Source organism: Lacerta agilis, chromosome 10 (genome assembly GCF_009819535.1).
Source record: "Lacerta agilis isolate rLacAgi1 chromosome 10, rLacAgi1.pri, whole genome shotgun sequence".
Lineage (NCBI taxonomy): Eukaryota > Metazoa > Chordata > Lepidosauria > Squamata > Lacertidae > Lacerta > Lacerta agilis.
This window is the reverse complement of record NC_046321.1, coordinates 3,593,296-3,613,479: the sequence shown is the minus strand read 5'-3', so window position 1 is coordinate 3,613,479 and position 20,184 is coordinate 3,593,296. Positions and strand designations below refer to the sequence as shown.

Below are 20,184 nucleotides of genomic sequence, written 5' to 3'. Positions count from 1 at the left end.
CAGACTTCCCCCCCCCACCTGTCTCCGCACCCCCTCCATTCGACAGCTCACTTCTCTTTTTTTGCAGCAATCGGAAGAAGGCCCTTATCCTGCAAAGAACTGCTGTGGCTTTTTCTCGGTTCAGCAAAAGGTCGGTCAGGCTGCAAGTCCTTGTGGTTCTGCGCTGGCTGCCCACTAGCAAAGTGGCATCCTGACTCCCCTGGAGTCGGAGCCTGTGCCATGGCCTGGGGGTGGCGAGGCGCCCAGCCCCCCCCCTCTCGCGGCTACATGCTGTTTGTGGTGCCGGTCTGCATGGGCCAGCTCTCGGGCCCGGCCAGCTGCAGGCCCTGGACTTGGACGCTCTGCTGCGTCTGCCAGAGCTGGTGCAGCTCTTTGAACTGTTCCACCATCTTGTCCTTGAGATCCGGGTGGGAGATTTGGAGGCGGACGCTGTCGGCTGACCAGCACAGCTCCCCGGAGAACATTTCCAACAGGAGACGCGCAGCTACTGGCACGACCTGCGAAGGGAAAGGGTTCCGTCACTTCGTGCACAGGTGGAAAAGCAGAGCGGCCTCACTTTCATATGCGGTGGAATGGTAAAATACAGGTGAAACTCGAAAAATTAGAATATGGGGGGGGGGAAAGTCCCATTTATGTAAGCAATTGTTTTCATTAGCTACTGGAGTTTAATATATGAGATAGACTCATGACATTCAAAGTGAGATATGTCAAGCCTTTATTCGTTATAATTGTGATGATTATGGCACCCAGCTGATGAAAACCCCAAAGTTGAAATGGTTAATTTGGGGTTCTCATCAGCTGTACGCCATAATCATCACAATTATAACAAACAAAGGCTTGACGTATCTCGCTTTGCATGTCATGAGTGTATCTCATATATTAGTTTCACTTTTTAAGTTGAATTACTGAAAGAAATGAACCTTTCCACGATATTCTAATTTTCCGAGTTTCACCTGTATTTACGGAATCAGTGTAAAGAAATGGACTCCCTTGTAGGTTTGGAGTAAAGACTTACAATTAAGAAAGCAAACATAGAAGCTATAAAGATGAGGTTAAAATGGTAAGAATTTAATAACATTTAATTTTTTAAAAATATGATTTTTGAAGTACAAGTCAGCGGGACAAGTTCATATAAAAAAAAACCCACAAAAAAACCAGAAGGGGAAGTTGAGGGAAGTCATGGGGGGGGGGGAAGTGGGGAATTTGTTATTATTTCTTATGATATGATTGTGATAAACCTGTAAAACTCAATAAGGATTATTTACAAAAAAAGGAGGAAAGCAGAACAGCTTCACTGCCCGAGAGCAAACAGGGAGCCCAGCATCCTCTGTTCTTACATGAGCTACACAGGTGCCTTGGTGGAAGACCACAAGTAGCTTATAGGGGCAACAACCCTCAAATAATGTTGCGTTCAGGAGGAGGCAGCCTTCGCGCATGAGCATTCATGTGCTACTATGCCTATTAATGTTTGCTGAAGCAATCTGGAACAGCAACACAGCTATCCTTCATCTTCGATTTGTAAAAATGAGAAGGCTGACTCGTGAACAGAGCCAGACTACTGCCTGCAGGTCTGGAGACAACACAATTCTGGAAGCTAATGCCCCAGAAGACATGCGAGTCTTTAGCTGAGATTCCTGCATTGCAGGGGGTTGGTCTAGATGACCCACGGGTCCCCTTACATCTCGACCATTCTTTTTTTTAATTTTACAGCAAAGTTAGAAATACACATTTTATTTCACGTGCCCATAAAAAAGACCCACTTTTCAGATCACAGGATGTTACTACATACAGAAATAGTCTAATGTAGCAGCTTTTACAGATTTTACTAGAAGATGAAGATCCTTGCTGCGTTAGCCCTAAATCCTTACATTTGTCAATAACACCGAAGAAATCCCATCTCTACCATTCTACGGCAAAGGGAAGGCTTCCTCCTAACTCACAGAACTGTTCAAGAACACCAGCTCCTTTTATCGCCCGAGGATTTTGTAATGCCCAGCTCCCGAACTGCCAAGTAAGTTCACAAAACGGAATGGAGGAAGGAGAGGATAGAGAAAAGTTTTTATCCCTCTCTTGTCACACTAGAACTTTGTGGACGTGCAATGATGCTGGAAGAATCAAGAGAGAAAACGGAAAGTCCTCCTTCACTCAGTTAAAACCATGGAACTCACTGCCACATGAAGCAGCAAAGGGGACCAACTTGGATGGCCTTAGCAGAAGATTAGACCAATTCGTGGAGCAGGAGAGGGCTATCGACGGTTGCCAGCCACAATGGCTCTGCCCTGCCTCCACAGACAGAGGAAAAAAATCTTCCGAATCTCAGTTGCTGGAAACCAAAGGAGGGGAGAGTTGCTCTTGTGCTCTTTTTGACAAAGTAACTCACCAAAGACTCCTGACTGATCTTGGCATTTAAGGGATAAGAGGTCTTCTTGTGGACCAGAAGTTTGACAAACCTAGACAGCATCTTAAAAAGCAGAGACATCACCTTGCCGACAAAGGTCCGTATAGTTAAAGCTATGGTTTTCCCAGTAGTAATGTATGGAAGTGAGAGCTGGACCATAAAGAAGGCTGATCGCCGAAAAATAGATGCTTTTGAATTATGGTGCTGGAGGAGACTCTTGAGAGTCCCATGGACTGCAAGAAGATCAAACCTATCCATTCTCAAAGAAATCAGCCCTGAGTGCTCACTGGAAGGACAGATCCTGAAGTTGAGGCTCCAGTACTTTGGCCACCTCATGAGAAGAGAAGACTCCCTGGAAAAGACCCTGATGTTGGGAAAGATGGAGGGCACAAGGAGAAGGGGACGACAGAGGATGAGATGGTTGGACAGTGTTCTCGAAGCGACTGGCATGAGTCTGACCAAACTGCAGGAGGCAGTGGGAGACAGGGGTGCCTGGCGTGCTCTGGTCCATGGGGTCACAAAGAGTCGGACATGACTGAACAACAACAATAGTACCGTATAGTAGTAGAGTTGGAAGGGACCCCAAGGGTCATCCAGTCCAACCCCCTGCAATGCTGGAATCTCAGCTGAAGCCTCCGTGACAGATGGCCACCCAACCATCTGGGACTGGGCAGAGGAGGAATAATGGAGACCGCCTCCCCAGCCCGACCCTTCCAGAGACGACGAAGACAGTTCAGAATTACAACAGGAGTTTGAGGGAGGTCACAGCTCAGAGGCAGATGAGGGGAAAAGCTGGGAAATAATGGGAGAGGAGAAGGAGGAACAGGAAACACTGGTGGGGGGGGGACAGCTGACGGACACAGTGTCTTTAGAAAGCATTCCAGAACCCAGCGCCGGATTTCTGTATAAGCTCAACAAGCTATAGCTTAGGTCCCCCACTCTACGGGGGAAAAAACACCTGGATGTACATTTCCAAAACGTAAGATAAAACAACCAATAAAATAAAACCTACATACAGCAACAGTGTTTTGTGTTGCGTAGGCTCCTATGATGTACCATATTTTTCGCTCCATAGGGCACACCGGACCATAGGGCACACCTCATTTTTAGAGGAGGAAACAAGGGGAAAAAATATTTTCCTGGTTTTCCTCCTCTAAAAGCCCTGTTTTTTTGAGGATCAGCTAAAGGTTTTGCAGCTTTTTTTGCAAAGGGGGAAAAGCCTCGTTTTTATGGGATTCAACTCACATTTCTGCAGCTTCTTAAGGAAAGGGAGCCTTTTCTACAGTTTCCAGACAGATAATTTAATCAGCCAGTCACATGTCGCTGGGGAAACAAACAACCTCCCTCTGCAGCACATTCAACAATGGAGGGCGGGGCTGAAAGGGAGCCGGGACTCTTATCTCTCTCCCGATCTCTTGCTGATCAGCTGCTGAGCGGGGTCCTTTCAACACCCCCTTTTCTCTTTGTAAAATAAAAAGCACGATCCTCTTTTGGCCCCCGGGCAATTCAGCTCCAGGGACCACCATTCGCTCCATAAGACGCACAGATATCTCCCCTTACTTTTTAGGAGGAAAAAAGTGCGTCTTATGGAGCGAAAAATACTGTAAGTCATGGGCCCCGCCTGCTCCCTAAAATATCACTGGTTTGTTCATTTCTGTATATAAGGTGCCTACATTCTGCATGGACTGGTTGTAACAATTACTTTGATAAAACACATATTTTGTTATATGCAAATGGCTTGAGATACCTATTAGGTCCATAAATTACCCCATAGCACATATTCAACACAAAAAAACAGCGACCATTTGTTGTTGGCAAAGGACAGCTGGACATAGAAAGGGCCCCATTACCTTCAGTAGCTGAGGGCCTCATCAAACCTAAATCCGGCCCTGCCAGAACCCCCTTCTCCCAGAACCCGGAGAGCGTTGAAAGTAGGAGAGCAAAGAGCTCTGGATGAATAAGGAAGTGGTAGGAAAAATGGGGTGGAGAGTCACTCAGGACAACGCCATTATTCCAAGAGGCTGTGTTCCAAGCATCTCTCTGTAAAAACTGAATAATAAGCAAAAGGCAATGACTTCTCCTTTTCTTATCCGTTCCTGGCAACCTGCCGTGGGGGTTGTTTCCTCTGCCGCCTGACAGCAAGCTCTGCTTAAAACTCCTCCCTGGGCACATGTACCTCCTCCTGATTTATGTGAGCGAAGGGAGATGGTGGACACAAATGCCATCCTACCTGGACTGTGATCAGCTTCTTCTCTTTAGGCTTCTGGTCCGGCCACTCTTCTCCGAAGCAGAAGAAAATCTCGTAGGGGGGTGGCGTGGTGCTCTGGCCCTTCTGGAACATGATAAGCCCTATGGAGAGAGGACGGGAACGAGAAATATTTAAAAGAAAGTTGCTGAATTGCAACTTATCGCCAAACTTAAAACCATGGAGGGACCTGGTCTGAATAGAGACATTGGATTCCTATCTCATTATACACAAGAAAGCTATTTTTGGCCATCTCACCCCTTGCTTTTTCCTGTAATCGAAACAAAATAAAAAAATTCCTCCCAGTAGCACCTTAGAGAGCAACTAAGTTGTGTTCTTGGTATGAGCTTTCGTGTGCATGCACACTTCTTCAGATACACTGAAACAGAAGTCACCAGACCCTTATATATAGTGAAAGAGTGAGGAGGGGTATTACTCAGAAGGGTGGTGGGAATGGGGGATTGGCTGATAGGGGTGGTAAACCGGTTGGCGACTGTTAACGACTGCAATTGTTCTTACAGGAAAAAGCAAGGGGTGAGATGGCTTGTTGTTGTTCAGTCGTGTCCGACTCTTCATGACCCCGTGGACCAGAACATGCCAGGCACCCCTATCCTCCACTGCCTCCCGCAGTTTGGCCAAACTCATGCCAGTCGCTTCGAGAACCCTGTCCAACCATCTCATCCTCTGTCGTCCCCTTCTCCTTATGCCCCCCATCTTTCCCAACATCGGGGTCTTTTCCAGGGAGTCTTCTCTTCTCATGAGGTGGCCAAAGTATTGGAGCCTCAGCTTCAGGATCTGTCCTTCCAGTGAGCACTCAGGGCTGATTTCCTTCAGAATGGAGAGGTTTGATCTTCTTGCAGTCCATGGGACTCTCAAGAGTCTCCTCCAGCACCAGGGTTCAAAAGCATCAATTCTTCGGCGATCAGCCTTCTTTATGGTCCAGCTCTCACTTCCATACATCACCACTGGGAATACCATGTCTTTAACTATACGGACCTTTGTCGGCAAGGTGATGTCTCTGCTTTTTAAGATGCTGTCTAGGTTTGTCATTGCTTTCCTCCCAAGAAGCAGGAGTCTTTTAATTTTGTGACTGCTGTCACCATCTGCAGTGATCATGGAGCCCAAGAAAGTAAAATCTCTCACTGCATGTTGTTGTTGTTCAGTCGTGTCCGACTCTTCATGACCCCATGGACCAGAGCACGCCAGGTGGCTAAAAATAGCTATATAAGGGTCTGGTGACTTCTGTTTCAGTGTATCTGAAGAAGTGTGCATGCACACGAAAGCTCATACCAAGAACAAACTTAGTTGGTCTCTAAGGTGCTACTGGAAGGAAACAAAAATGGCATTCCTGTGCATGATTCTCCAGCGGTTTGACCTCACCCCCGGTTTGTGGGGCACCCATTGTCTCTCAAGACTGATGCCAACAACGTTGGCACCCCACCTTTCCCCCCCAAAGAGCTCAAGGTGCCTTGCATAGTTTCTCCCCGTTTCATCCTCACAACGACCCTGCGAGGTTGTTCTCTGCTGGGGAGAAAAGTGGCCTCAATCTCCCCCCAGACCTGAATTCCCAGAGACTTCTGCCTCTTCTCTGGACCCTCCTCCTCTGCGCATCTGCTTGGCCCTGTGGGGTGACTGGAGAGCGGTGCTTCTGAGCATGTGCAGAGAAGCATTCCCATTCCACCAAGCGCCTCCCCCCTCCTTTTGGGACCAAGTGGGCCCTGGCATCGGAGGCTGGGGTCCCGCGGCTCCTTGGGCAGGGGCAGGGGGCCCCTTTCCCTCACCGTTGAGGAAGCTCTCCAGGCTGAAGAGCTTTATCTTCTTCTCGCGCTCGATGGGGTTGGGCCCCGCCAGCTCCCCGGCGCAGGGCCCCGTCCAGAAGACCTTGCACTGGCAGAGGCGGATGGCGTAGATGTCCTGGCCCTGCAGCTCCAGGATGAGGCCCCGGTCCAAGACGTCCAGCAGCTGGTGGGTGTAGAAGCGCTGCTTCTCGTTGGGCACGCCCTCCGCGCTGGGGAAGGGCACCTGCTCCAGCGTCAGGGGCCCAAAGAGCTCCACCTGCTCCTGGGTGGGCTTCAGGTTGCTGTAGAAGAGGCGGCAGCCGTGGGGGTTGCTGATGGTCAGGGAGCCCACCGAGCGGCCGCGGTACTGGAACTTGATCTCCAAGTCGGTCACTGCGGGGAGGAAGAGGGGGAGGAGAAAAGCGGCGGCAGGAGGATCAGGTTTAGTCATTGCAATGGCTCTTGTGGGAAGTACAGGCCCTACATGCCGCCTTGGACTCTAGCTCTCATCATCCCTAATGGCCCTGGACTCCAGCTCCTATCAGCTTGGGACTCTAGCTCCCATCATCCCTAACGGCCTTGGACTCCAGCTCCCATCATCTCTATTTTTTTAAATATTCTTTTATACCTTTTTAACAATACAATACTAAAGGGGAAAAAATGCTCCAGCTCCCATCATCTCTAACGGCCTTGGACTCCAGCTCCTATCATCCTTAATGGTGTTGGACTCCAGCTCCCAGCATCCCCAAACGGCCTTGGACTCCAGCGCCTATCATCTCTATTTTTTTTAATATTCTTTTATACCTTTTTAACAATACAATACTAAAGGGGAAAAATGCTCCAGCTCCCATCATCTCTAACGGCCTTGGACTCCAGCTCCTATAATCCTTAATGGTGTTGGACTCCAGCTCCCAGCATCCCCAAACGGCCTTGGACTCCAGCGCCTATCATCCTTAATGGTGTTGGACTCCAGCGCCTATCATCCTTAATGGTGTTGGACTCCAGCTCCCATCATCCCTAACAGCCTTGGACTCCCGATCCCATCATCCCTAACTACCTAGGACTCCCGATCCCATCCACAACGGCCTTGGACTCCCACTCCCATCATCCCTAACAGCCTTGGACTCCAGCTCCCATCATCCTTAACGGCCTTGGACTCCCACTCCCATCATCCCTAACTACCTAGGACTCCCGATCCCATCCATAACGGCCTTGGACTCCCACTCCCATCATCCCTAACTACCTAGGACTCCCGATCCCATCATCCCTAACGGCCTTGGACTCCCACTCCCATCATCCCTAACTACCTAGGACTCCAGCTCCCATCATCCCTAACGGCCTTGGACTCCCACTCCCATCATCCCTAACTACCTAGGACTCCCACTCCCATCATCCCTAACTACCTAGGACTCCAGCTCCCATCATCCTTAACGGCCTTGGACTCCCACTCCCATCATCCCTAACTACCTAGGACTCCAGCTCCCATCATCCTTAACGGCCTTGGACTCCCACTCCCATCATCCCTAACAACCTAGGACTCCAGCTCCCATCATACCTAACGGCCTTGGACTCCAGCTCCTATCATCTTGAACAGTGTTGGGACTCCAGTTCCCATCATCCCTAACAGCCTTGGACTCCAGCTCCCATCAGCCCCGGCCAGCGGTCAGGGCTGGTGGAAGTTGGAGCCCAACAGGTCCAACCACAGGTCCCCTTTCTTCACTTCAAAGAATCACAGTTTCCGTAAAACTACAACCGGCACCCTCCTCTTGAGAGCAGGCGTAGCGCAGCGCAGAGCGGCTGGGTGCGAGGGCTGGGAAGCCCCCCCAGGTTTGAATTCCGCCTCAGCCGCGGAAGCACCAAAACGTGAGCAGAGCCTGCTGGATGAGACCAATGGCCAATCTAGCCCAGCATCCTGTTCTCACCAGATGCCTCTTGTGGGGAAGCCACGAGCGAGACCAGAGCCCCAGAGCCCTCCTCTCCCCTCCTGTGGTATCCAGAAATTGGGATTGAGAAGCATTTACTCCCCCTCTGTGAATTTGCCCAACCTTCTTTGGTGACCCCCCCTGCCTCCCGTTGGAGAGAGTCCCAGGCCTCAGCTTTCCCTTCTGTGCTATGGGGATAAGAATACTGGCTTTGTTGTAAAGGAAGGCACAGAGAAGGGCCTTGCAAACGTTGGAGGGGTTCTAAACATCCGCGGCGCCATCGAGCGCATCACGGAAATCATACGAGGGGGGAGCATTGATGAAGCCAAGGAGGGGGAAATGTAAGAAAACAAGGTGGTAGCTTCACCCAGTGAGCAGCTGGGGATTCCCTTCCAGCCCCTAGTCCAGGGGGGGCCAAACTTTTTTCACAGAGGGCCAGATTTGATGGTGTGAACATGTGTGAGGGCCGAACACAGTGGTTGACCTTTTTTTAAGATTCAAGTTGTTGAGCTTTTGGGGGGATTTTACCCCACGAAGTAAACTGGATTAAACTGACCAACAGGCTGGATTAGGCCCCCCAAAATGGACTTTGGACATCCCAGCCCTAATCATAGCACTACAGCAGCTGCTGCTGCTATTTCCCCTTCTCAAGTAAAGGTAAAGGGACCCCTGACCGTTAGATCCAGTCGCGGACGACTCTGGGGTTGCGGCGCTCATCTCGCTTTAATGGCCGAGGGAGCCGGCGTACAGTTTCCGGGTCATGTGGCCAGCATGACTAAGCCGCTTCTGGCGAACCAGAGCAGCGCACGGAAACGCCGTTTACCTTCCCGCCGGAGTGGTACCTATTTATCTACTTCTACTTTGACGTGCTTTCGAACTGCTAGGTGGGCAGGAGCAGGGACCGAGCAACGGGAGCTCACCCCGTCACTGCGGGGATTCGAACCGCCGACCTTCCGATCGGCAAGCCCTAGGTTCAGTGGTTTAACCCACAGCGCCACCCCTTCCCAAAGGGTTTCACAATTCCCGCCCGCCCTCCTGCTTCCTCCCCCTCCTTACGTGGCAGCATGTGGGGGCTGATCAGCAAATCCGGGATGAACTGCTCCATGGGCGTCACCGGGCAGCCCCCCGGGCGCAGGGGCTCCAGGTCTGCTGGCATGGGGACATCCCCTGGAACGAGGGGGATCCCTCCGGCTGGTTCGGCAAAGTTGGGCGCCGCGGGCTCACCGCCTACCGCAAAAGCACTGACGGGCGGAGGGGGAATGTTCATGCGCGCCACGTGGGGGAAAGATCCGTTGGCACAAGTACCCGGGTACAAGGCCTCCTGCTTCAGCCACGGGTAGGGGGGCAGGGGCTCCACGCCGTGGGACGGATCTGCGGAAACGAGAGCCAACCACGTATGAAATGTCAGGAAGGGATCTCGCGGGCAGGTACACAAAACCCTCCTCCCCAAGACACGGCAGACACCCCCCAGGAAGAAAGCAGGTGGTGTCTTTTGCTAGCTGCACAAAAGGGGATGGGCACGGCTGCTGGAATGGGTGCTTTGCAGTGAGAACACGGGGTTATACCCAAGTAAGGCACTCACTCTCAGCCTAGCCTACTGCAAAAGGTTGTAGTGAGGGCAATAACGGGAGGAAGAAAACTATTTACACCGGCTTGAGCTCCCAGTATGTTTCTGAGCACAATTCAAAGTGTTGGTGCTGACATTTAATGCCCTAAACGGCCTCAAAGGCCCAGTATTCCTGAAGGAGCGTCTCCACCCCCATCGTTCAGCCCAGACACTGAGGTCCAGCTCCGAGGGCCTTCTGGCTGTTCCCTCCCTGTGAGAAGTGAGGTTACAGGGAACCAGGCAGAGGGCCTTCTCGGTGGTGGCGCCCGCCCTGTGGAACGCCCTCCCGTCAGATGTCAAGGAAATAAACAGATATCTGACTTTTAGAAGACATCTGAAGGCAGCCCTGTTTAAGGAAGTTTGTAATATCCTGTTGGAAGCTGCCCAGAGTGGCTGGGGAGGCCTGGCCAGATGGGTGGGTTATAAGTAATAAATTATTATTATTATTATTATTATTATTATTAGTAGTAGTAGTAGTAGTAGTAGTACTAGTAGTAGTAGCAGTAGTACTTCTTGAGGTATTTTTTGCTCCATAGGGCGCACCTTGTTTTTAGAGGAGGAAACAAGAACAAAAAATATTTTTCTGGTATTCCTCCTCTAAAAGCCCTGTTTTTTTGAGGATCAGCTAAAAGTTTTGCAGCTTTTTTTGCAAAGGGAAAAGCCCTGTTTTTTTGAGGATCAGCTCAAAGTTTTGCAGCTTTTTTGCAAAGGGAAAAGCCCTGTTTTTAAAGGATCAGCTAAAAGTTTTGCAGCTTTTTGCAAAGGTGGAAAAGCAAAGAGGAAAAGCCCCGTGTTTATGGGGTTCAACTCACATTTCTGCAGCTTCTAAAGGAAAGGGAGACTTTTCTACAGTTTCCAGACAGATAATCTAATCAGCCAGTCACATGCCGCTAGGGAAACAACCAACCTCCCTCTGCAGCACATTCAACAAAGGAGGGCGGGGCTGAAAGGGAGCCGGGGACTCTTATCTCTCTCCAGATCTCTTGCTGATCAGCTGCTGAGCGGGTCCTTTCAACACTCCTTTTTCTCTTTGTAAAATTAAAAAGCATGATCCTCTTTTGGCCCCTGGGCAATTCAGCTCCAGGGACCACCATTCGCTCCATAAGACGCACAGATATTTCCCCTTACTTTTTAGGAGGAAAAAAGTGTGTCTTATGGAGCGAAAAATACGGTAAATGCACTGCAATAAATAATAGGGCCTACTCACCGCTTGTAAGGTCTATGCAGGGAAGGATTTATATACATTTCTTGAGATAGTAATGTTGAAAATGACCAGTAGCAGTGTGCAAGAGCAAAGCGTCACCCAACTTTGTTAATGATCCCCATGCCCCCCCAGACCCCTTCCCAACACAGCCGCCTCCCCCTCCGGCACCCACCTGCAATTTGTAGCGTTGGCATCATCTTCTGCAACTGCAAATCAAGCAATCGGTGTTAGTGGCGGCAGGGAAAAACCTTGAGCCGAGATCCTGCTGGAGTGCCCATGTTTGAAGACACCCTGGGCATCCCCAGGAAGCAGTACTAAACTCCCCTTGCACCCCAGTCGGACCCCCCCCCCGTTCCAGAGCTGGAAAGACAGGCAGCAGTGGCAGTGGGCTAATTTCTTACTAGAGGCTGTGTCCCTGCTTGCCATCCTGCCTGCTGCTCTGTCCCTATTAATGCCCTAGAGCTTCACCTTCCAACCCCTCCTTGAGTGGGACTCTTTAGCTGAGATTCCTGCATTGCAGGGGGTTGGACTAGATGATCAGGGTCCCCTTACAAGTCTGCAGTTCTGCAAACTACTGAGCTCACTTTGCTGGGCCTCTTGGGTTTATCACCATGCAAACCCAGGACTGCGAGGAGGCACTACAAATCCTCTAACGGGAGCTGCGTGACGACAGCCTTGCATTTTTCTTTATATAGGAAGAAATTCTATAGGAAGCATTTATAAATCTCTCTCTCTCATATCTAAGCGGTGTACACATTGCATACAATATAAAGCCAATAACACAGCCCTAAAGATTAAAAAAACAACAACACAGCATGGAAAACATGCAAAGGCAAATTAAACGGAGTGTCGGGATAAATCAGAGTGTCCAAACAGGTCTTTGGATCCTGGGAGGGGATGGCTATGAAACTGCTGGGAATATCTCTGCCCACCTCTACAGCTTTCGAAGTGGAGGAGAAGCCTGGACCAATGGGCAACGCCATGGGAAATGGTGGTAAGCAGATTTGCGGAAACTTCAGAAGCGTCCATCCACATCTCCTGCTTGGGGGTCTCTTAGAAAGTAGGATCTTGGGACAAGGAGGGACCTAGAATCTGGAAACCCAACCCAGCAGGGTCGGCTCGTCTGTGAACTCCCCTCCGAAAGTTGTGGGACTCCAACTCCCATCACCTCCAGGGATGATAGGAGTTGTAGTCTAGAAAAAAACCCCCAGAAGGGCTGTTGGCTCCCCAGCCCCCCACATGTAGGGTTATTTGCTCAGAGGTGAGAAAAAACCCTTATCTGCAGAAGGCAGGAATGCGGAACTGAAGGAACGGGAGGAACACTGTCCTTTGAAAAGTAAAATTAAAAAATCCACGCAAACTTCGCGACTCTGGGCAGCAAAGCATTTCCTTCCGTCTGCTAGATCACCGGCAGAGGTCCAAACTACCGCATGCCGACGCCTGCGATTTCCCCAAAGGGTGAAAAATGATCAGAAAGAGAAAGCGAGAAAGTTGTTTCTTCCTTACCTCCTCCTCTTCTTCACAGCCGACGTTCTCATCTCCGGCGAAAGGCTCTGAAAGGGGGCGGGGAGGCGGGAAGTAAATGTTGTACGTTCCCCAGAGCCTCTCTCTTCCGCTTTATGTGTCCCCCCCCACCTGAATTATCCTTCCCCCCCCAAAAAATGTAAAAACAGAAAGATTTACAGCGCAGGGGTTGTGAGGAGAGGAGTCGCGTTGCTCTGCATGGGCAATGTCGCCCACGAGCAACTCTCAAAATCATGGCGCTACCTGGGCGACTTTTGCAAATCACGTTGTGTCATAGCTGTCGAGTTTCGGTTTTGAAAATAAGGGATCAGCACCCTCACCTGTCCCGGGGACAGTCCATGCCACGGTAATCCCCCCCAGGCTACAAATTAATTTACACCAGGAAAGAGCTTCCAGGAAAGAGAAATCAGGGCAGAGAAAAGAAAGCACTTGTTCACGCGGCACACGGTTAACCTCTGGAACTCCCTGCCACAGGGAGCAGCGATGGCCACCAACTTGGATGGTTTTAGAAAAGGATTAGGCAAATTCGTGCAGGAGGAGAGGACCACTGATGGCTTCTGGCCAGGTTGGCTCTGCCCTGCCTCCAGTTAGGGGCAGCAATGCTTGCTTAATCTGAGCACCTGTTGCCGAGAAACATTCGTCTATTTTATCTTCTTCTTCTTTATATATCTGTCTGTCTGTTTGTTATTAGGTATTTATATTCCACCTTTTTCTCCAAGGAGCTCCCTGGTCCTAGTCCTCATTTAATCCCCACAACAGTCCTGTGAGGTAGGCAGGCAGGCAGAGAAAGGCAGGGACCCAAGGAGTCCCTGCTGAGAAAGGCAGGGACCCAAGGAGTCCCCGGACTCCAACTCTCCTTCCCGGAAATAAGGGAAATTTAAGGGATATCAACAATAAGGGATAGCAGCAGGAAACGGCTTGGAATAAGGGAGTTTCTCGCAAAAAAAGGGAGAGTTGACAGCTATGTGTTGTGTGCATGTGAGAGAGCAGGAGAGGAGACTGGGGGATCAAACTTTCTGCATTGTGGCTGCAGAAAACAAATTTCGCTGAAGTTGCTCTCCCTCCAGAAGCTGGGCCAGTTTGGAGGCAGAGAGGCGAGTTATAAAGTTATGAGCCAGAAACTGTAGCGCCAGTCGGGCGGCTCGGATCACTTCAGCAGGACGTTGGGGCGACTGGAGAGGGGGGGAAGCAGGCGCGAGGGGCCAGCTCAAGTCATTTGGGCGCTAAGGAGTATAACCCATGCAAGATGCTCTCGCCCGCTCGGGAAAAGGCAGTCGGGCAGCTTTGAGGGGCACTGCAGCTTCCATGAGCTGCTCGACTGGGGGGCAAACCTCCCATCCCCAAACTGAGCAGTTTAAGGAACCCCCCCATGTCCCTCCGGAGCAATATGGGGGCGATGTATCCCGGCAGCTTCTTCCTTCCCTAAGGCGGGGAGGAGGAAGAGGCAGCCAAGATACATTCAAGACATTGTGATATATCATATATATCAATTTTATTAATTTTTCCAAGTTAACAACCCAATCAAAACCATATTAAATATTCCAAATTATACATATACAGTACATCAAGCAATCCAAATATTCTGCCAAATTCTAATTTATTTATTTTAGGGACTTCCCACGCTTCAAGGTTTGGAGGGTTCTAATCTCATCTCAATTTTACTGCATTATTCATTTCCAATAGTTCCAGTTACAGGTAGGTAGCCGTGTTGGTCTGCCATAGTCGAAACAAAATAAAAAATAAATTAAAAAATTCCTTCCAGTAGCACCTTAGAGACCAACTAAGTTTGTTATTGGTATGAGCTTTCGTGTGCATGCACACTTCTTCAGATACACACATCTGAATGCATGCACACGAAAGCTCATACCAAGAACAAACTTAGTTGGTCTCTAAGGTGCTACTGGAAGGATTTTTATTTTATTTTATATATTTTATATTGTATTTTGTTTTTTCATTTCCAATAGTTCCTTTGATTCTCTGTTGTAATCCTTCATCCTTTCACAGCCCCTGAATTGTTCCCACAGGCGAGTTAAAACAGACGATATATTTCTGTGTGGATTTCATGTCCATATGATTCCTGTTCATAACTTTGCAGTATCTCCTCAACATGTTCCCATCGTGATATATCAGCACATTGCCCCGTGAGCCGTATCACGGTGTTGAAAACCGGATATTGCCCAGCTCTAGAAGCAATCCCATCCCTGACTCACCCCTCCAAGAATGTAAGGAAATAAGACCACTGGGTTGTTGTCTGTGGGGCACAAGCTTGTCCCCGCTGCTGTCCCATGTCAAGCAGGTTTCCACAGGGCTTCAAAAGCCAGCCGGACCTGTTTGACCGGCAGAGGCGTCTTAACCATAGAGGCTAGTGGCGCGGGGAACCACGGCGCCATGTTCTGGAGGGCGCCATGGAAGAGGCAGAAGCTGGATGCGGCGCCTCCTGGAATCAGCTCGCCGCCCTCGTCCACCTCTGCCAAGCAGCGCTGCGCCTGCCGGAGGAGCCGCGCTCAAGCCCTGCCTCTGTCCCGCCAGAGGAGCCACCCTCCGGTTGCTGCCTGCCCGGCAGGGCTCCAAGAGGCCGGGCAAGGCTTCCCGCTCCGCCCCTTATCTCTCCTCCCCTTAGGCACGTTCCCCCAGGTCTCTGCCACCAAGGATGCTCACCTGGGCTCTGCAAGGCCAAGCAGGCGGAGCGTGGAGCTGGGGGCAAGCGGAGCCCGGGCTGCACAACCAGGGGCTTCCGGATAGCAGGGCGTGCGCACTCCCCGTCACAACTCCCTCTGCGCGCTCACGCGGCCCCGGCCCCAAAGCCCATCACCCAGCCATGGAGCTGCAGCCTGGCGCACAGACAGGGCCAGCGCGTCCATTTAGGTGGACTAGGCGGCCGCCTAGGGTGCCGAAATGGATGGGGTGCTGCGCCGCGCCGCTGGCCCGCCTGCGCCCGCACCTCCCACTAAAGCAGGCTTTGGCGGGGGGCTGGACGGGCGAACAGCGGCTTCTCCGCTATAGCTCTTCTGGCTGACCTCCCCCCCGCCTGCCCCCCAGACTTCGCATCAGGGGTGGGAGGTGAGTCGCAGCTGCTAAGGGAAGGGGGTGCGGGGGGGCACTCAAGGTCTCCCCCACTGAAGCTTATGGAGCTTCAGGCCAGGGTCTGCCGTTGAGAGCGGACGGCTCCTCGGTTCCTCCCTAGCGAGGGGATGGCGAGGCTTCAAGGAGCCGCCGTGCACCCCGGATCTGGAGTCTCCCCTCGGGCGGAAATCCCAAGGTGCAAAAGCGAGTGCGTCTGCCCGCCCAGAGGGAAACATGGTGGTGGGGGGCGCCGGAGGGATCCTTGCACCACGGCGCCAGATAAGCTTAAGGCGGCCCTGTTGACCAGCTATGGCAAGCAGGCCAAGAACCTCACAGGCAGCCCTTTCTTGAACCCAGGCGTAGGCAAACTCCGGGCCTCTAGATGTTTGGGACTACAATTCCCATCATCCCTAGCTAAACGGACCAGTGGTCAGGGATGATGGGAATTGTAGTCTGGAGGCCCGGAGTTTGCCTATGCCTGCTTTAACCGGATCACATTCAGCCCCCCCGGGGGGGGGCAGGGTGTGTGTGGCAGGGAGGGGTTTCTGTCTGTCTCCCGGAGCCAGCAGACAGGCAGCTCCCCGCTTTTCCTTCGGGGGGAGGGGCGGTGGGGAGAAAGGGCGCGAGAAGCGGCTCTTTTTAGGGAGCGGCAGGGAAGTTGGGGTTTGCAAGCGCACGTGGGGGCAGCTGGTACCTCCGTTGGGCTGTGGGGCATCGCAAACCTCGTAGATCTTGAAGGCCTGCATGGGGGTGTCCTTGGTGCCGTCGTAGATCAGGCTGAACTCGCGGCTCTTGTTGAGGGCGCAGCGCAGGTTGGCCTTCCACTTGGCGGGGTCGGGCTCGTCGACGCCTTCGTTGTATTTGCCCGTCTCTTTGGCCCAGGCCTGGAAAAAGGACGGACAGGACATAGGGCAGGGGAGATTTCAAACACCACCTTTTACTTGGCATTGTAGGTGAGGATATTAGCACAGCGTTTTTCAACCACGAGATGTTGCCTGGTGTGCCGTGGGAAATTACTTTATATATAGTCAATATAGGCACAGAGTTAAATTTTTTAACATTTTCTAATGGTGGTGTGCCTCGTGATTTTTTTTCATGAAACAAGTGTGCCTTTGCCCAAAAAAGGTTGAAAAACACTGTATTAGCAGACTGAATTGAAATTGATGCTTTTGAATTTTGGTGCTGGAGGAGACTCTTGAGAGTCCCATGGACTGCAAGAAGATCAAACCTATCCATTCTTAAGGAAATCGGCCCTGAGTGCTCACTAGAAGGACAGATCCTGAAGCTGAGGCTCCAGCACTTTGGCCACCTCATGAGAAGAGAAGACTCCCTAGAAAAGACCCTGATGTTGGGAAAGATGGAGGGCACAAGGAGAAGGGGACGACAGAGGATGAGATGGTTGGACAGTGTTCTCGAAGCTACTAACATGAGTTTCGCCAAACTGCGAGAGGCAGTGAAGGATAGGCGTGCCTGGCGTGCTCTGGTCCATGGGGTCACGAAGAGTCGGACACGACTGAACGACTGAACAACATATTAGCAGACAAGATAAAAAACTGTTTTTATACGCGACGGCGGCAGCAAGAGTACTATTGGCACAGAAATATAGCAGGGAATTTTAGCCAGCAAGCTAGATAAGCTCTCCCTCCTCACGATACCTTGAATATGGTGTTCTCGTCGTCCTGGCTGGGGATGTGGCGGGTGGCATGGCGCCAGGGGATGAAGAAGCGCTTCCTCTCGGCATCCACCCAGCGGAGTCCCGGGTACTGACCGCTGTTGACTTGGGCCACCAGCCAGGGCTTCAGGCGGACGCGGCGGGGATGAGAGCTCATGGCCGCGTCACCGGAGGGAGGGACGGCCGACCGCCCGACCTGCAGGGAGAAGGGAGAATCAGTCAGGAAGAAACACGGCCTCCGAGGGGAAATGCACTCGCGACTTCGTGGTTAGATTGCTGCGTTGCGCAATTTGCGGGGTTTCCCTTGCATTCGATCTGAAAGCTGCAGGGAATGCAGGATAACTGCACGAGGGAGACCCTGTCAGCCTAAAAAAACCTCTGCGCAGGTTGCCGATTTGCTACCTGGCCATATTTTAGGCGCTGCTACTGGTGCATTGGTATCAGCCTGGATAGGTCAGTTGGTTAGAGCAGGGGTCCCCAAACTAAGGTCCGCGGGCTGGATATGGCCTGCGTGAGCCAATAATCCGACCCCTGGTGCCGCCCTCTCTTACCGGTGCGGCTGCCCATCTCCAGTTCAGCGCGGCACCGAAAACAGCTTGTGCGCATGCGCAAAGCATCATTTCTGGTGCACTTCCGGGTCTGCGGAGGCCCATGCACACAAGCTATTTCCGGTGCCACGTCGAAAAAAGCAAGTGCGCACGTGTATGGGCACATGCTCCCCTGCGTGATCGGCGCCGGAGGAACCGGCCTGAGGCCAGGTAAGTTTGGGGACCCCTGGGTTAGAGCGTGGTGCTGATAATGCCAAAGTTGCAAGTTCGATCCCCTGTCTTCTTAAGAGAACCAAGCTGCACATTTCACAGGCAACCACAGAGAGAGAGAGGTGGGGGAGAGAACTCTTATATCATTAGAAGGGACACGGGTGGCGCATCGCGGGGATTCGAACTGCCGACCTTCAGATGAACAAGTCCTAGGCTCAGTGGTTTAACCCACAGCGCCACCCCTTCCCAAAGGGTTTCACAATTCCCGCCCGCCCTCCTGCGTCCTCCCCACCGCAGGACGGATCCTCCCGTGGCAGCATGTGGGGGCTGATCAGCAAATCCGGGATGAACTGCTCCATGGGCAACACCTAAAATGAGAGTACCCCTAAACATTTTTTAAGGGGGGGGGAAAGCATTGGGTACCCGGAAGCCAACTTTAAAACACCCCAAACCATCCACAACACTATCAAAGGCGAGCTGAAAAAGAAATATTTCTGCTTTTGTTCCGGGACACTTCAGTTTATATGGGTGGCAGCCTCGATGCCTGCTCACACTGGAGAGCCAGTGTGGTGCAGTGGTTAAGAGCGGTAGACTCGTAATCTGGTGAACCGGGTTCGCGTCTCCTCTCCTCCACATACAGCTGCTGGGTGACCTTAGTCACACTTCTCAGAAGTCTCTCAGCCCCACTCACCTCACCGAGTGTTTGTTGTGGGGGGAGGAAGGGAAAGGAGAATGTTAGCCGCTTTGAGACTCCTTCGGGTAGTGATAAAGCGGGGTATCAAATCTAAACTCTTCTTCTCCTTCTTCTAAAACCCTTTGAAATCCTCCAGCCGGGAAGCACAAAAACTCCGCCCTGAAACAACTTCTCCTGATCTCCTCCAACCTGTTGCATGCAGCCAGTCCGTTAAGTGTTGGTTCGGGGAACTTGCCTGTGTCCTCCTTTGGAGGAGGAAGCCCAGAGAACAACCTTACCCAGGCAGACAGTGATGGTGACAATCCTTCTTGTCTTAATAGCAGCCACCCCAAACAGCTTCTTTCCTCTCCGCCTGGGGCCCCCGCCAGCTTCTAAGGCATGCCACACAATTTAAGCTGAGGGATGATTCTAATCTCCGCAGATGACTCAGAACCTGCCAGTTCTGGTTCCACAGGTGTGACAGCTACAATGCCGAGCAGAAAACAGGGAAATCCCCGACAGTCACTAGCTGCAACGGAGACACAAACCCTCGGCTGAGTATTACGCTTGGGTCAGGAATAAGAGCAGACACCACTTTCCACTGCCCCGGACTCGGCCTCCACCACAACACTGCTATAAGAATTCTAAGGTCTCATATGTATAAATCATATGTTCATTAATGTACAAGGTGTTGTAAGAATTTTAAGGTATTTTATTTATATATAATAATTGTTATTAATGTACCAAAACAAATAAGGCCACATGTCTGAAAAACAGCACAGGAAGACAGGCCTCACTCCATTTTGACTCCCAACTGACCAAGTATTTCTTTGTCTCAGGAACAAAAAGGGGGGTTGCCCCTCCAGCTACTCAGCAGCCCTCTGCCTGAGTGATAATCTCTGGCATCCTGATACCTGAGTGCCAGACAAAAGGGTGTGGAAAAACTTGGCTGGGAAATAGGGAAATGTAAATATCTTTTGTTTCACTTGATGGGTTTTTGGTGGAGTGCAAGAGGAGACATGGGGGCAGGGTCCAAGATGCTCAGATCACTGCTACCAGACCCTCCCAATTTTTGATGTAATTCTGATGTATGGAGGGGTGGTCTTGAGCTGGAGGGGGGGCAATTTCAAAAGTCTATATAGGAGCTTGGGCGCCTTTGTTGAAGGTCTTTTGCTTGCAAGACACCCTGCTGCAGCAGTTTCTAATAAAGGGCTATCGCCTTGCTTTGGGAGATTCTGTATCATCTCTAAACAAAATAGGAAACAAAATAGGAAATTATTTCCAGTAGCACCTTAGAGACCAACTGAGTTTGTTCTTGGTATGAGCTTACGTGTGCATGCA

General features: G+C 51.2%; 1 protein-coding gene across 1 annotated transcript; it reads right to left on the bottom strand.

Annotated features, from left to right (window-relative positions):
• Positions 1 to 26: 26 nt before the first annotated feature.
• Positions 27 to 17,595, bottom strand: IRF5 (interferon regulatory factor 5). The gene is made up of 8 exons (XM_033163081.1): positions 17,396 to 17,595; positions 16,435 to 16,624; positions 12,660 to 12,706; positions 11,326 to 11,359; positions 9,400 to 9,714; positions 6,425 to 6,814; positions 4,629 to 4,747; positions 27 to 497 (listed from the first exon to the last, which is right to left on the bottom strand). Exons 1-8 carry the CDS (start codon positions 17,567 to 17,569, stop codon positions 264 to 266), a joined length of 1,503 nt encoding a protein of 500 aa, XP_033018972.1. The 5' UTR covers positions 17,570 to 17,595; the 3' UTR covers positions 27 to 263.
• Between the last annotated feature and the right edge of the window lie 2,589 nt (positions 17,596 to 20,184).